Here is a 16982-nt window from a genome sequence, read left to right as displayed (position 1 = left end):
TCTTAGTTCATTTTCTTTCTTTTTTTCATTTTTGAACAAGAATTCCAAATGCTTTCTCCTTACATTTTTATGTTTCAGTTTCAATAATTGAATATAGTGCTTAGCCTTCAGTTGATCGTTTTCAGGGACTAATCCTCCTTCCTGCCGAAAAAGCTCTATTTCCATCATCAAAACCTTCAATTTATATTCCACTTCTTCGTCTCCGTTACTGACTTCTTTTAAAATTTGTTCTTGATTATTTTCAGCATTGGTCATTGAAGTGCAAAAATATTTTTTCGCTGTTGTAAAATTTTCTGTTCTCAATTTTACAAGAGAAGATTGATGATGGTGTTTGCTTTTAATGTACATTTTGTAAAAGCTTCTACAAAAACTATGCATGATTATTATTATTGTTATTTATTATCAAAGAATTCAAAAACTTATTTATTTTCAACTGAATTTTTTAGGTTATTATTTCAACTTCAGATAAGGTTATGAAAAGAAGTGAACAAGTTGTGAAAACCTGTTCCAAGAACATGTTTTAATGAACAATGAAGGAATTCAATGATTCGATTGAACATTATATTTAATAAAAAAAAGGAGGAAATTAGGAGTATTCCATTGTTGCAATGTGAGAATATTCACAACAATTTCCCACAACCAAACACCATTTTCCGCAACCTGATCACCGTTAATAAAAAACAGGTGTTCTAAAGAACAGGTTAAAAAAACAGATTATAGGAACAGATTCTTATCTAGGATCAGTTCTCTGATCTAGGATAAGAAGTCTGTGGTCGGAACTGTTCTTTTATTTTACCTGTTCTGTTATTACAACATTCTATATTGAAAATTTTAGGCTTAAGGGTTAGTTTGGTAAGCCACATATAGATGACGTTAATTTCAATAACAGAATATTTGAAGTTCAAGGAGGTTAGAAACCACTGTCATTTTTTATATCAACAGTATTTATATTTTATCAGGAAAATATATAATGAAAAATAATAGTATTTGATGTTTTGTTGATATATTCAAATGGGATCTCTACACTACACTTGATACTTTTATTTAATAGTCTTCAATAAGAAACATTTGGGGAGAAATAAGCGACTATGAATGAAATATTGTATTTAATCTTAATAATCCTTCTAATATATATTTCTGTTTCTTGGTGAGTACTACACACTTGAGTAAACTTGACAATCTTTGACTGCATTATTTCAGGATTCTTCCTCTAATACTGTCATGGATTTTTGAGAAAAAGTTCCATATTTCTGTGAGAATTGGAAGAATAGCTTTTCCTTATTTGAAATTGTGCAATATTCAGATCGTAAAAGATGGATTTCATATAGTGAGTTCTGGCAATCCAATTTCATGAACTTTTAGTAAATTATAATTTGTAGCATATAGAAGAAATAGGAATAAAAAGCAGTTTTCTTAATTCTGACCTGACTAAACTTGTTACTCTTGTCGTGAAAGATGTAAGAATCAATAAAAATATAGGCGAGGAAGATGACATGACACTAATAAATGAAACACAACTATATAAACCATTTGATTTCCAAGATAAACAGGTTCCAAAATTGATTAATACATTTGTACAGGTAAAAATAGATATTATGTTTTAATGCTACTTATTTGCCACACTCTCTAATTTTCAGTTTACTGCAGTTCATATATACTCAATTTCTGCTATGTTCTTGAGGGTAAGAGATCCTGGTTGTCTTATACACTCAACAGCTAGTGAACTTCATATTGACGGCAATATATTTAAAAATGCAAAATCTCTTCTTCTCACATTAAATTTGATGGATGCTACTGCTAAGGTAAGACTATTTGATCAAAATTTTTGAATTCGAGAGAGTAATGTATACAAATTAAAAGGTTTTGAGGCATGCTGAAAAAGATAATAAGGAGACATGCTTGGCAGAGTTTGGCTTTGGGATTTCTGTGGAAACAGTTCTGGTAGCTCAAGGACCTCTATCAGTGGAGGTGAGTGCTTCTAGTTTCACTTACTGCAGAGAGATCGGAAATGTTAATTTTTAGAAATTAGATATAAAGGTACTTAAGTCCAGCGCCCAAATCAAAGATGGATTTTACAACCTGGGAAGTTCAAGTAATAACAGAATAACCACTAGAGAAGTGCAGGATGACAATCTGTTTGAAAGAATTCTTCCAATTATACCAAAAGTGAGTTAAAACCTTTTTTAGAAAAGATTTACTGATATTGAATTTTCAGAATTGTTTTATAAGAATTGAAGATATTTCCCTTAAAGGCATCAGGGAAAATAGTCAGGTAGAATATAGTTCAAGGTTGAAAAGCGTTATCTTAACCTACAAAACAATAAAATCGGAAGAAGAAACTTCAGATAAAGGTCCCATAATATTCTCTTTCTACATGAATGACTTACAGCTACAGAATAACAAAGAGAAATTGCTCATACTGAACAACCTGAAAATAGACGCAAAGGTAATAACATGCCTAACTCTACTTAAAAACCGAAATAAAACACATGTTTACAATTGCAGCTCAAAGACTATGTAATCAACTTGTACCTCCAGTTAAACACATTACTCATAACTTATGTACATACTGTAATTTATAGATGGATGTATGACAACTTTTTGAAAGCTTATAACAGGAAAAATTCAAGATATCTCACTCGGCAGAAACAGAATTCCGAATCCAATTTAGAGAAGATGCTTAAGAAATTAACGATAAACATTTGTGCTGAATTTTGCCACGTTTCCGCTCTGTTCCAATTGAACAAACAGAATTCATCTATCGGATTCAAACATTTAAGATTCATGCTCGATCAAGCACAAGAAAAAAGGATAGGTTAGATATGTTATTGATTTTACTTATTGAACAAAAAAAAGAGATTTTCTGAAATGGTAAAAATGTTTTGATTTTTATTTTCAGATGGCTCGTACATCTCGCGTTTACCAAACCTCATTCTCAATCGTAGACATTGGCAAATCGAGATCCTGCTGGAGTGTTTTTGGTGGTCCTTCAAACAGAATGGTCATGAGTTTAACAATCCTAAGGTGACACACGTTTGGGGTACTCCTACATACATTGGTATGTGTCTTTTTAAATTCAAGACGACTGAAGGATCGTCAGAGATAAAAATTGGTTCTCTGATCGATACTGTGCAATTGGAATGGTCTCTTGAACTTGCGGAGTACATTTTAGTTGCCATAAAGTGAGTTCAAAATTATTTACTGAAATATTAGGTTAAGACATATTTTACACTTGGACGATAATGCAAAAAAATATTAACAGAAATACTTTTTGTCCAGATGTATTAAGCAATATAACTTATCGAAATCACAAGAAATGAAGCAAATGGAGAAATATCCGGATTTCTCAGCATTTTCCTTGAATCTGGTAGCTTCGCAAATCAACTTTTTCTTCCAGTCCCAAAACTCAGGTATTTCCACATATGAAGCTCTTATAATTTTGTTTTTCTCAGAGTATTTTGTATTTAGGTTGAACCTGATGAAATACGATAGAAATCCCATATCGAATATCGTACAATTTGAGGAATTCAAGATATTTAACTTAATCAACGCTGGTGACTATTATTCTTGTATGAGGACCGAAGATATATCGAATTATAAGGTGGGTGTTTTAATATTTAGTTGATAATTTTTATTCGAACATGAACTTTTAATTTAGGCTTTTGTGAAATTGATAAATATGGAGTTTGGCCGAGAGGATGGTGATAATCAGTTGTACATAGAATTGGAGGAAGAGGTTACATTTTTTTGGTCTACCAACCTTCATCTGAAAGCATTCTTACTTTATAAAGACATAGCCGAGTTCTTAGATAGTTTGAAGGAAGAACTAGCACTGGACTTCCAAAATCACAATCATAAAAATGGAACTGTCGTCAAATTAATCCTAAAAGGTTGCTTTTGCTTCAACTTGGAGATCTCAGAGCGACATTCTGCTAAAATATCATTTTGTGAGTTACGTAACAATTGATAGATTAATCGTAGTAATAAACAGAATTTTTCAGTTGAAACGGAGGTGGATACGAACAACATACTCGGTTTATCTGTACAAGTAGATTCCATCCTCATAGCAATAGACAATTCGAATATTTTTACAATCAACGGTTTCAAAATGTGTGGTTTACAAGATCATCCTCTGGTACGCCAAGAGAGGTTAGACGCTGAAAACCTTCATTTGCCATGGAACGACACGTGGAATGTTTCCCTGGAACTCTTCAAAGTGGTTTATCCCTATAACCATAACTATGCCGAAGCTGTGCAGAATCAACTGTTGTCCGTTATCAAATGGTTGAAAATTCTACATAACCTCAAAAAGCCTCCGTTTTCAGAGGGTAGAAAGCTACCCAGAGATCTGATTATAAACGTAAGTAGGCAGGCTGTACTTACTTACTTACCTTATTGGACTTTGACCACCTCCTTTTGTCCTAACCTAACCTAAAAGTGAGAAGCTATGAAAGTTATGTCAGTTGTCTAAACGCGCATACCAACTTAACAAGTTTTTATAGCCCCAGTTTTTTATCCAGTATATTATACCTTATCTTAGAGTAACACATACTTTGAAATTTCATTTCCATTTACTTGTAGGTTAACGAATTTCTGTTTGAAATGAGTGACGATCCCTTCGAGGTAAAACTACGAGATAACTTTGAGCTTCTGGTAGACGAATACAACGAGAGTTTAAAGAGACAAAAAGTGCTAAAAGAGAAGGTAAAAATATCATTCAGCTTAGATTTTCACTGACAGTAACTTTTTTTTTAAGGTCGCTCAACTCTGTAAAGTCTACTTACACTTACCAGCCGGTACAGTGGACGATCTATACACCAAATTAAAACAGAAGAACGCAGAGATCTACATTCAACGGTCCAAACAAATGCAGCAGACTGCGGCAAGAACAAGATTGTTTGCTTGGAGCATGACCAAATTAGAAATCATCGTATGTTTTTCGACCCGGTGTTCTTTGATGTTTTTGCTAACGAATTTCCTTGAAATTAGGTGTTGGCCGATCCTTCCATATACGGTTTGAACAACGTTATGAACCTGATGAGAGAAATAGACTCCGAAGCACCTTGGCCAGAGGAAGGCATCGAATTTTCCACCCTTTGGTGCAGGATCGTGTCTCTGCGGTGCAGAGAGTGGAAATTTCAACTGAGAGATTTCCCGCAACCGTTGATGGATATAAGACAGTTTTTCATCAACGGTACTCTCATTGGGGCCGAGCAACAAGCGCCTAAAAGAGGTAAGAAGGTGGAGTTTAATTTATTCATTTTATTCGGATAAAGACAAATAATTCAGACTGCATCAGTTATATCGGGTGAGAACTTCTTGGAGCGTAGATCTTTTCTTCCTCCCTATCGACATAATCATGTCGAAAATTCCTGAGCCCATCTCTATCATGTCTAGTATGAAGCTTATAATGGAGTCCATGATGCTCTCACCGTCTATGAACATCTTCTTGGAGTTGTTCAAGCTCTGCAAAATGAATAATTTGGAAAATTTCAATTTATAATACAAGTGTAGAAGGTATTGGTATTCTTCCACAAGTGTTAGAATGAGCCTTTTGTACGAGTATTATACATTATTTTCTTTAATTCACTGAATTTTTATCGTTTAGTGATTTTTGGATTGAAAAATTTTGGTTGGCAGAACTCTTTTCTGTATCACAAATTTGATAGATGATTTATGAATCTGTGACAAGTGAGCTCCGAGTACCAACATATAATAATGAAATATAACCATGAAATCTGTATGAAACTGAGATATTCTCGCACGATTTTGTTCTACAAGGTATGGCATAGAATTATAGAATAAATTACCCTTTTTGCATTGTTGAAATCTTGACACGTGCAAAATTTTGCAGAAATTAAGGCAATTAAGAACAAGTAGAAGAGAAACTGAAGTTTGGCACTGCGCATTTTATTTTTTTTGAAGGATTGAACTATGTAATTGCGGGAATTGGAACGAAACTGACTAGGACAGGGTCAGGCTATTTGATTTTTTTTATTTTGATCGTAATTATCTGATTATTTCGAAAATGAATCATAATTATGTGATCTCTATCTATTGATGTTAGATGATTATTATTTGTTATTTTACGAATCGTCTGTAATGTAATATGTGCATGGCTCATTAGTTTCAAGACGTGTCCTTGTTTTATTTTGAGTTATTAATTTTCAATTGATAATGGATTGTTGAAGTCTTCAATAATCCTTGAAATGTTGATCAGAAAGACTATTTTTCAACTTTAATATATTTGTATATTTCATTTAACATAGATAAAAAGATTTTAATTAGATCTAAACGAATTTAATGTGGTTCATTATTTATTCAATCTATAAAGTACATTTCAATGTAGGGAGCCAACTTTCTATCTTAAATTTTCCGGCATTAATATTCCTTCCAAAGCAGACCTCTTCTTTCTTCCCATCGACATTGCCATGTCGATGAAGCCTGAGGCCATCTCCATCATATCCATGATGAATTCAAGGATGCTGCCAATAAGATCACCACCATCCATCGACATTTTTTTCGAGTTTCCCAATACCTGAATTCCAACCATAATGTGTTAATATTGAAAATTTATCTATACAAAAAAAAAATAGATACCTTTAGTCCGCTCTCAACGAACCCTTCAACGTTTTCAAGAACCAATACGAGGGAGATTACAAACAGAGTTGTGACGATCTTCATTTTTGTTTTTTGAACGAAGTTGACTAGCCAACACTGAAATTGGATTGTATTTGCGATTGCTTTATTACATAGTTTTTTACTGGATAATTAGGTTCATAAAAATAATACTAATTATGCTGCATATTAAAGATATCTTCTTTAATTTATTCCACTACCCGATTTGAAGTCATCATAAACTCCGGAAGTATTAAAGATCAATTAAGGTTCAATGCAGATTCATTCTTCCATTTTTTTTTGGTAATAATGCTTTTCCTTCTATATCGAAAATAATGCCAGGAATTGCTCAATGCTACAAATTCATTATATCGCCTTCGAAAGTGAAATTATGTCTTCTATCGACTAGAAAAGATTGCCCCAAAGTGGTAATTTTAATTTTAACACATATCTTGAATTATTTCCAGCTATTCGAACGGTCAAAGTAGAACTCGGAGAACCCTTTGAGCCTTTCGAAGTCGAAAGAGGAATGCTACCAATGAAGTACTACCACGATTTCAACTGCGAGGTGAAGTCTTACAGATATGCTTTTGGGCCGTGCTGGGAACCTGTCATAGCAATGTGCAATTTGTGTGAGTTGAAATTTATATTTGACAAAAAAAAACTATGATACTTATCTTCCAAAACCATTATTATTACCACATTCTAGGTTTTGAGAAGATTATCCCACCTACGAGGGATCCATCTCCCCCTTTACCTTTTTGGGATAAAATGAGGTTATTTCTGCACGGCAGACTTACAATGGTGGTAGATCAGCTAACCGTCTTGCTGCACGCCTCCTTGGATCCTTACAACACAACCGAGGAGATGGAGCTGACTTGGAACAATCTCATAATGGACTGGACCAATGGTGAGTGAGCTTCTTCGACACTATCGGTATTTATAATCTTATCACTTTCAGCAAAATTCATCTATAAGGGAGATCTGAACATTTTCGTGAGAACCGCTTCAAAATACGACGATTGTCAACTGCTACACTTGCCGAATTTGAAGCTCATCTTGGGCATTAAGTGGAACTGCTTGAGTGATCCGAACGATCATCATAACGTTGTCCAATGTGCTCCTGATAAGATACCCGAGTACTCCAGCAATCAAGTATGTTCCCTTTTACGTTTCATTCACAATAAGTAGCTGTGTATGGGTTAGAACACTGTAGAAAATAAAAATACCAGTGTAATAAGTAACTATGTTTCCTTATTGTAGGTCCACGATTCATTTCGAGCCTTCAGATCTCAGAACGTGAGCCTCAGCATAGTCCTGGAGACTCGACCACCTACTCCTCAACATCCATCGATAAACTTCGACAACCCCACTCTGGTACTGTACGGTAGCACCTTACGTTGGATAGAGAACCTCAAGCTTATCCTTTCGGGGGTCACTAGACCCACCAAACGAGGCAGGATATTTGCCAACGTTAGGCCCAGGAAGATCCAGTTGAGCAGGCATTACAAGAAGGTCCACCTGATTGTAGGCCTGCATAAGTTCCAAGTGTGTTACTGGTTGTCCTACGCCATGCAGAGAGGTTGCGAAATGTTGGGCGACCGTCTGTCGTCCACATCGGGTTAGTACTCTCTATCATCAATATTTAAAGACCTCTATCTTTATATTATATTCTCGAAACTCCATCCAGTGGGTGGAGTTTGTTTTGCCCATTCACCAATAGCCTCTCTTTGCAGAGCACGTTCTATCTCTCGTACCCATAGATGACGGCCTCAAGCACCGCCCAAAGGCGGAGTGGTCCATCCTTTACATGACCTCGTACCTCAACGACTCCGAGATCTGGCTGAAGAGCGCTTTGCACGATGATACGGACGCGGAGAAGGTCGCCGTGCCCCTTCAACAACCGGTGGAGAAGTGTTTCTGCCTTTCCGTCGCCAAGGTTTCCTACGGAAGAGAGGCGGTGGTGCCAACCCTAGACTTCAACGACAGGAACAAGGACACGCCCACTCATAGACTGGTCGTTTACGATCTGAAGGGGGCGTGGACTAAGAGCAACAGGAATGTAGCGTTGGCTTTATATGATACGTTCATGAAGAGTAGGGTTAGTGGGAAAGTCGAATGGTTTTAGGGGGGTTTATAACCTTTTTCTGTTTTTAGCAATTGAAGAAGAACCTTTCTACTGATTTGTTGAAGATATTCAGGAAAGATAGTAACAGCACTCCCCTGAAGAGAAGGAATACCAAAGAGTGTCCTGGTACACCACCGAATGCTTCTTTACAGGTAATTTTTAATGTGAAAGGTAAAAAAAAAGTGACTTTTTCGGTTTTTAGGGACTGCAGCCTTCTGCTTCTGTCCAGGATGGAACTCCAGGAAGTCAAGGTACAAAATTGCAGATGGGACAAGCTGCGAACATGTTGCAACAGTTGATAGCAGAAGCTGAGAACAACTCTGTAGTGTATAGCGATGATTTGTCTGCTACAAGACAGCAACATTTGCAAGGACTACAAGCCTGTCAAGAAGATGATGTCCAGTATAAAAATTGGCAAAGTAAGTTTCGTCTGCAGGTTATGTAGTGTAATGGGTACTGAGTACTTTTAAAGTATTTATTTCTTCAAGTGTTGCCATGCTTTGGTTTCGTACAAATAATTCAATTTTTTGTAATCCAGTTTCTCTCGTGAATGCTCAAGTTCTTCTGAAAGGATGTGAAACCAAGGGATACGTTATCCTGAGTGCCGCCAAGGCCGACATCCTCCAAAGGATACACAGGCCAGCTTGGAAGGACAGGACCTTGGTGTCCAAAACAACCTGGACAGGACTTTTAGAGTGCATGCAGTATTACGCGACTGTCAATGCTGGAGAAAACGACTGTTTTAATGGTAAAATACAAAAGCAAAGAGGTTTTGTTTAAATTTAAGACTCTTTTCCATTTCCAGAGAACATTATGTGGTTAACAATAAACAATATTCAAGAAAAAGAATCAACACAGATCTCAGAACCTTCGGAAGTGCCCAACATGGTGGGCAGTGGCGTCTCAGTTGGTGCTGTTGTAAGCGACACTGTTGGACCTACAAACTCTAGTCAGGTAGGATCACATAACCTCAAATAACCTTTGTGATACAAAAACTTATGTTTCCTTCTCTTTTCTTCAGTTACAAAGGATTGTGTCTAGGTGTAAATGTGAATTTTTTTACGCGAACTATGGTGACATCAGTGTGGATCCAGAGAACCTCTGCGAAGTGCCCCCACCACCTCAAGAAGAGGTGGATCCGTGGAATAGAAGCCAGGGAGCTGTAGACGCTTTCACTCTGATGCATCACGATCTTGAAGTCTGCACGAACTCCCTGCAGGTAACTTGGTTGAATCTTCGACGTAAACCTTTCTTAATCGATTTTGATTTCAGTATGCGATGCTTCTGGATATCGTCAACAATCTGCTCTTGTATGTTGAGCCTCACAGGAAAGAAGCCTTGGAAAAATTGGCCAGGATGAGGTTTCAGCTGCAACTGCATAGCGTTGAGGATCAAAGAAAACCTATACAAAATCAACAAACAGTTGTGAGGACAACGATAAGCAAACTTAGAAGATTGGAGAAAAATTCCTATTTGATAAGCAAGGCTCTTGCAGAAAATGCCGAAGACATGGAACTTTTGAAAGAATTGAACATTCTACTCAAAGAGGTGAGTCTGTAATTTAGAACCCATCCTCAAATTCAATTCTGACCGTCCGTAAATACGATAAATTTTTAACGGAAGCAACTAGAAACTTGAAATTTACAGGATTTTGAGTTCCGCAGTTTATTTTTGAGCAAAATCCGTCTTTGGGTTCCGTACATACGGCCGTTCGAAATTAAGGTGTCTGTCTTCAATTTTCAGGTTGATGATTGCAAAAACCAGCTTAACGCAGCGAGCGAGGAGCTCGATATGATGCTGTCTTGCTTTAAAGAAGGACAGCTCTTGGCCAACAGCAGGCTTGCCACTACAAGGAGTGATAAGCCCATTACTGTTGTCAGATCTAATGAAATATGTTTTAAACACGCACAATGGAGACTTACAGAAGCCGATGGTTTAATTGGGATCGCAGATTTGGTTCTGAGCAATTTTTTGTGAGTATTTTTGGTATTATTGCAAGTGGAAGGTTATAATTTTGAGTGAATCTTTTAAGGTATACAAAAAAATCGAATAGTGATGATTCAGTTGTTCATCTTTTGGAGTTGGGATATTTGAGAATGACTAATTTGTTGCCTAATGAGATTTACAAAGAGGTCATCTGCCCTACTGAGATACAGTTTGAAATGCCCATCGAACACAAGGTAAATAAATGAAGACTGTAATTGTTCAAAAAATATTTTATTTTTTTATTGTAGAAGGTGTTGAGGATATTCTGTAGAGAGAAACCACCAGTGGGAGGAATTTCCGTAAAAGAACACTTTGAAATTAATCTTGTTCCTCTAAAAATAGGTAAGAAGGTAACAATTCATTTAGGTGTTCAATTCACATAGTTTTTTTTTTTTCGTAGAATTAACTAAGAAATTCTATAACACCATGATGAAGTTCTGTTTTCCGGAAAGAGATACGGAACACCCAGAATACTCTGACAGAATGTCTGATGATGGAGAATTGGAAAGCAAAGGCCACAAAAAGACTAAAGCAAACAAGAAAAACAGGGATTCGAACTTCTATGTTCCAATAGACGATGTAGAAATAATGAAGGAAAGAGCGGAGAAGAATAAACTGTTTGTTTATATCAAAATACCAGAGGTGCCGATTCGCTTGAGTTACAAAGGGTCCAAAGAAAAGAATTTGGAGGATTTGAGAGACATATCGTTAGTTATACCAACTTTAGAGTATCATAATATGACTTGGACTTGGTTAGATCTTTTAATGGCGATAAGAAATGACAGTAAAAGCATATCAGTGGTTTCTCAGGTTGGTGTGAAAAATTTTAATTTATGTAGTCAACTATTTTTTTTTTTTTTTATTGAATATGTTTTTTTTTGACTTATTTAATTTCTGATTTTCTCCTCAGGCCATCAAGCAGAAACTTATCAAGAGAAAAACTGGATCTTCTGAGGAAAGTTACTCCCCACAAGAGGAAGATAAAGCAAGAATGCTTTTTGGTGAAAGACATGTAAGTGTTAAACCTTTATTTTTGTCGTTTTACTGAAAGTTTATCGTTTCAAGGCTCCAGAAAATAAAAGTATCAGAAAAGGCGTAGGGGGCGTTTTTAAATTCGGCAAAGGTACTTGAAAGTTACAGATACCTTGGTTGCTCAAGTCGAAAAAGGAATAATTGCAGTATGGAGTGAAGTTTCATACAAGATTGTGAAAGTGGAAAGTTTACAAAGATGTATAAATGTGATATTATCTATTCCATGTTATTTATTTTATAGAATTATTTTTACTGAATAAACATTATGAACTTCATGTAGTGGTTTAAACTGCCGTGTATCCTCCGTCGATTGGTAAACACACCCCTGTGATTAAGCTTGCCTTATCGCTCAAGAGAAAGAGAATGGTATCGACAACTTCATGGACTTCCCCAAACCTACAAAAAAACATTTTCCAAACACTAATCTTGATAGTGATAGGTTCAAATTGTTCTAGACCTTTTCAATGGTATTTTCTCTATCATAGGGTCTGCTACTTTTGGGTCTGACCATCCAACGCGTCCCATATCTGTCATAATGACAGTTGGATTCACGCAGTTAATTCTTATACCGTGTGATCCTAATTCCAATGCAGCTACTTTGGTGTATGCATCTACAGCACCTTTAGTGGCAGCATATACAGCAAGTCCTTCTAGTCCTGCCATAGATGCCTTCGAAGACAGGTTAACTATGGCACCAGGTACCTTTCGATGGAGCATTTGTTTGACCACACATTGAGAAACGTTCATCCAAGCTTTAACATTTATGTTGAAGAGTCTGAAATCGTTTTATATGAAAAAAGAGATAATTACAATGCCATTTGGGATCTTACTGATCGAAATGCTCTTCTGGAATGTTTGTTACTGGATAAAGAGCAGCTACAGCCGCATTGTTCACAAGTAGATCTATGGGACCTACATTACTCAGCACTTCTTGTGTTTTCTTCCAGTCTCCAACATCTAACGTTACTATTTCGATGGAAGGTACTTCTTTTTTGAGCGATTCTAAAGAAAACGAGTCATTAGATCTACTACATCAGTAAACCAAATTGATGGACACCTTGTAGTCGTTATTCACCTTTAATTTAATTCTATATGGGGACAAGTGTTGGTACTTACCCAAAAGTTCTTGACTTCTAGCTATAGCTACAACTTCTGCTCCACATTTGGCTAATTTTATTGCCAAATCTCTGCCAATTCCTTAAAACAACCAATAAATGATTGTCTAATCTAGCTACAGAAAAATGAATCTTTACCTTTGCTTGCACCTGTCACCAATGCTCTTTTTCCTTTAAAATTTATTTCCATGCTGCAAGTTTGCTCGATTGAGATATTGATTCTAGGTAGAACCTTAACTATGCGTTTCTATACGGAGAAATACCGAAGAGTGATTCGATAATTCTAACATATGTATGTAAACAACTTGTCTTTATACAATACCAAGGTTATTTATACAGAGGCGATAAATTTTAACACTCTAAAGGAACTCATACCACACAAGATATATCTGATGTTGAGAAAAAATAAAAAAGGTAGTGAAAAATACACATTTTTAAAACAATACTTTATTATCATTTGGGATGTGAAATTACATGTAAATATTTTGTACAAGTTAGGTCTAAATGAAAACTTCCAATAATTTATATACAAAATATTCAATAAGTCAGGTATTTTTTTACAAACAAACTTTAGAACGTGTTCGCTTTTTAGAATCTACATTCCCGAAACTCTTCAAATATACCATAAAGTGTTCAAATTCGAACGGTCGATTTTTTCGAGAAAAAATTTTTTTGACCTGAAAATTTGCAAGAAGAAGCATTCGACCACGGCGATTACAAATCCGCAATCAGTTCGCGTATAAAAGGTCTCAATTTTGAGATTTTCTGGAAAAAATCGAAAATTTAAATCATTAGGAGCCATCTTTCGGCGTTTGACTAAACTACTATTTTCCGCGGCGTAACACGGATAGAATCCTGTAATGGGTATCTATTCATCATAACTGAGTTAGAGCTATTCTTCCTAGATGACACCACTGTGGCCAAGAAAAAAATCTGATTTGGAAAATTTTAATAGGTGAGTTTATGGCCGGATCTGCTTCGAAATTTGATATAGGGAGGTTATCTCGATGCTTAATACCGATTTGCAATCAGGTAATTCCTAGGATGACTGTCAACCGAGATATCCGACAATTTGTAAAATTTTTTGAAAAAAAAAATGGCGGCGCAGGACTTTCAAAATTTGATATCATGAAGAATTTTCGATTCTGAATACTATCCCACCGTCGGCTTCCTCCTAACTCCCTTCAAAGCCAAGATATTGCGAATTTTGTAAAACAATAGTCGTTTAAACCTCTAGAAAAATTTTTCTGATAGGAACCGATGCCTAATATGGAATCTACATCCTCAAAACCCTCTGAATACACCATAAAAAGTTCAAATTCGAACGGTTGATTTTTTCGGAAAAACCAAGACTATAACCTTATGTAAATTTTGAGAAAAAATTTTTTTGACCTGAAAATTTGCAAGAAGAAGCATTCGACCACGGCGATTACAAATCCGCAATCAGTTCGCTTATAAAAGGTCTCAATTTCGAGATTTTCTGGAAAAAATTAAAAATTAAAATCATTAGGAGCCATCTGTCGGCGTTTGACTGAACTACTATTTTCCGCGGCGTAACACGGATAGAATCCTGTAATGGGTATCTATTCATCATAACTGAGAAGGAGCTATTCTTCCTAGATGGCACCACTGAGGCCAAGAAAAAAATCTGATTTGGAAAATTTTAATAGGTGAGTTTATGGCCGGATCTGCTTCAAAATTTGATATAAGGAGGTTATCTCGATGCTTAATACCGATTTGCAATCAGGTAATTCTTAGGATGACTGTCAACCGAGATATTCGACAATTTGTAAAATTTTTTGAAAAAAAAAATGGCAGCGCAGGACTTTCAAAATTTGATATCATGAAGAATTTCCGATTCTGAATACTATCCCACCGTCGGTTTCCTCCTAACTCCCTTCAAAGCCGAGATATTGCGAATTTTGTAAAACAATAGTCGTTTAAACCTCTAGAAAAATTTTTCTGATAGGAACCGATGCCTAATATGGAATCTACATCCGCAAAACCCTCTGAATACAACATAAAAAGTTCAAATTTGAACGGTCGATTTTTTCGGAAAAACCAAGACTATAACCTTATGTAAATTTTGAGAAAAAATTTTTTTGAGCTGAAAATTTGCAAGAAGAAGCATTCGACCACGGCGATTACAAATCTGCAATTAGTTCGCCTATAAAAGGTCTCAATTTCGAGATATTTCGAGTTTTGTGAGATGAATTCTCAAAAGGAATTCAACTGCTCTCTGGTGGCTAAAATCTGAAGCCCTTAAAATGGGTGTATATGTCCCACAACTAGGATATTCTATCTGTGCTTTTGTTGGAGTCGTTGAAACATTTCTTATCGGCATCGATACCTTATTCGGAATCTACATCGTCAGTTTCTTCCTGTCAAAGCTCAAATCTGAGACTCGAATTATGTATAAATGTGATATTATCTATTCAGTGTTCTTTATTTTATAGAATTTTTTTTATTGAATAAACATTATGAACTTCATGTAGTGGTTTAAACTGCCGTGTATCCTCCGTCGATTGGTAAACACACCCCTGTGATTAAGCTTGCCTTATCGCTCAAGAGAAAGAGAATGGTATCGACAACTTCATGGACTTCCCCAAACCTACAAAAAAAACTTTTTCAAAACACTCATCTTTGAAGGTTCAAATTGTTCTAGACCTTTTCAAAGGTATTTTATCCCTCATAGGGTTCGCTATTTTTGGATCTGACCATACAATGCTTCCCATATCTGTCATAATGACAGTTGGATTCACGCAGTTAATTCTTATACCGTGTGATCCTAATTCCAATGCAGCTACTTTGGTGTATGCATCTACAGCACCTTTAGTGGCAGCATATACAGCAAGTCCTTCTAGTCCTGCCATAGATGCCTTCGAAGACAGGTTAACTATGGCACCAGGTACCTTTCGATGGAGCATTTGTTTGACCACACATTGAGAAACGTTCATCCAAGCTTTAACATTTATGTTGAAGAGTCTGAAATCGTTTTATATGAAAAAAGAGATAATTACAATGCCATTTGGGATCTTACTGATCGAAATGCTCTTCTGGAATGTTTGTTACTGGATAAAGAGCAGCTACAGCCGCATTGTTCACAAGTAGATCTATGGGACCTACATTACTCAGCACTTCTTGTGTTTTCTTCCAGTCTCCAACATCTAACGTTACTATTTCGATGGAAGGTACTTCTTTTTTGAGCGATTCTAAAGAAAACGAGTCATTAGATCTACTACATCCGTAAATCAAATTGATGGACACCTTGTAGTCGTTATTCACCTTTGATTTAATTCTATATGGGGACAAGTGTTGGTACTTACCCAAAAGTTCTTGACTTCTAGCTATAGCTACAACTTCTGCTCCACATTTGGCTAATTTTATTGCTAAATCTCTGCCAATTCCTTGAATGAACCAATAAATGATTGTCTAATCCAGCTACAGAAAAATGAATCTTTACCTTTGCTTGCACCTGTCACCAATGCTCTTTTTCCTTTAAAATTTATTTCCATGCTGCAAGTTATTGAGCTCGATTGAGATATTGATTCTAGGTAGAACCTTAACTATGCGTTTCTATACGGAGAAATACCGAAGAGTGATTCGATAGTTCTAACATATGTATGTAAACATAAACAACTTGTCTTTATATAATACTAGCTGACCCGGTGAACTTGGCACCGCCCTATATTCAAGAAATATCAACCTTCATTGGTCCAATAGCAACGACATGCAGTGTACTGTAGTCAATTTCTTTGTTATAATTAAATGCAGCTCTATAGGGGTTAAACGCAACACTTCTATTTTGTTGGTTCCGGTTCCATCGATTCCGTTCAACTTTATTCCGCGTTTCACGTTGCTCATCAGCTTGACTTGCTCTTGTATTTCTTTGACAACATTATGGGTTCTGCGACTTAAGTTTGTACGTCTAATTGCCGGCATTTTTAGAAACAAAAATTCTACTGAAAATAAAAAAAAACTATAGTACCTATTCCTTTGTAAAAGTATGAAAATGGTAAAAAAAAACAGGAACAGGAGAGCAAGGTTTCAAATGAAAAAACTCTGCAATCGATTGAAAAGACGGCATTAGATTTCCTCTTCGA

The 16982-nt window shown here is 36.0% G+C and overlaps 3 protein-coding genes across 3 annotated transcripts; 1 reads left to right on the top strand and 2 right to left on the bottom strand.

Annotated features, from left to right (window-relative positions):
- Window positions 1–919: 919 nt before the first annotated feature.
- On the top strand, window positions 920–12039 carry LOC123683374 (protein KIAA0100). Its single transcript, XM_045622383.1, has 33 exons — window positions 920–1147; window positions 1201–1327; window positions 1380–1580; window positions 1638–1802; window positions 1861–1968; window positions 2023–2166; window positions 2216–2446; window positions 2506–2815; window positions 2900–3182; window positions 3280–3410; window positions 3453–3601; window positions 3659–3947; window positions 4002–4360; window positions 4582–4704; window positions 4757–4930; window positions 4990–5233; window positions 7086–7250; window positions 7328–7528; window positions 7580–7773; window positions 7882–8239; window positions 8355–8719; window positions 8776–8898; window positions 8949–9165; window positions 9285–9494; window positions 9552–9700; window positions 9768–9965; window positions 10019–10294; window positions 10490–10719; window positions 10779–10926; window positions 10981–11074; window positions 11133–11542; window positions 11643–11744; window positions 11798–12039. Exons 1-33 carry the CDS (start codon window positions 1089–1091, stop codon window positions 11861–11863), a joined length of 6603 nt encoding a protein of 2200 aa, XP_045478339.1. The 5' UTR covers window positions 920–1088; the 3' UTR covers window positions 11864–12039.
- LOC123683376 (L-xylulose reductase-like) lies at window positions 11966–13187 on the bottom strand. The gene is made up of 5 exons (XM_045622385.1): window positions 13018–13187; window positions 12881–12961; window positions 12595–12766; window positions 12222–12539; window positions 11966–12160 (listed from the first exon to the last, which is right to left on the bottom strand). Exons 1-5 carry the CDS (start codon window positions 13067–13069, stop codon window positions 12049–12051), a joined length of 735 nt encoding a protein of 244 aa, XP_045478341.1. The 5' UTR covers window positions 13070–13187; the 3' UTR covers window positions 11966–12048.
- Window positions 13188–15306: 2119 nt separating this feature from the next.
- LOC123683379 (L-xylulose reductase-like) lies at window positions 15307–16509 on the bottom strand. Its single transcript, XM_045622386.1, has 5 exons — window positions 16343–16509; window positions 16206–16286; window positions 15920–16091; window positions 15547–15864; window positions 15307–15490 (listed from the first exon to the last, which is right to left on the bottom strand). The coding sequence occupies exons 1-5, from the start codon at window positions 16392–16394 to the stop codon at window positions 15379–15381; spliced, it is 735 nt and encodes a 244-aa protein (XP_045478342.1). The 5' UTR covers window positions 16395–16509; the 3' UTR covers window positions 15307–15378.
- Window positions 16510–16982: the final 473 nt, after the last annotated feature.

This window comes from Harmonia axyridis, chromosome 6 (assembly GCF_914767665.1).
Source record: "Harmonia axyridis chromosome 6, icHarAxyr1.1, whole genome shotgun sequence".
NCBI classification, from domain to species: Eukaryota; Metazoa; Arthropoda; class Insecta; order Coleoptera; family Coccinellidae; genus Harmonia; species Harmonia axyridis.
This window is presented reverse-complemented; position numbering and strand designations above follow the sequence as displayed.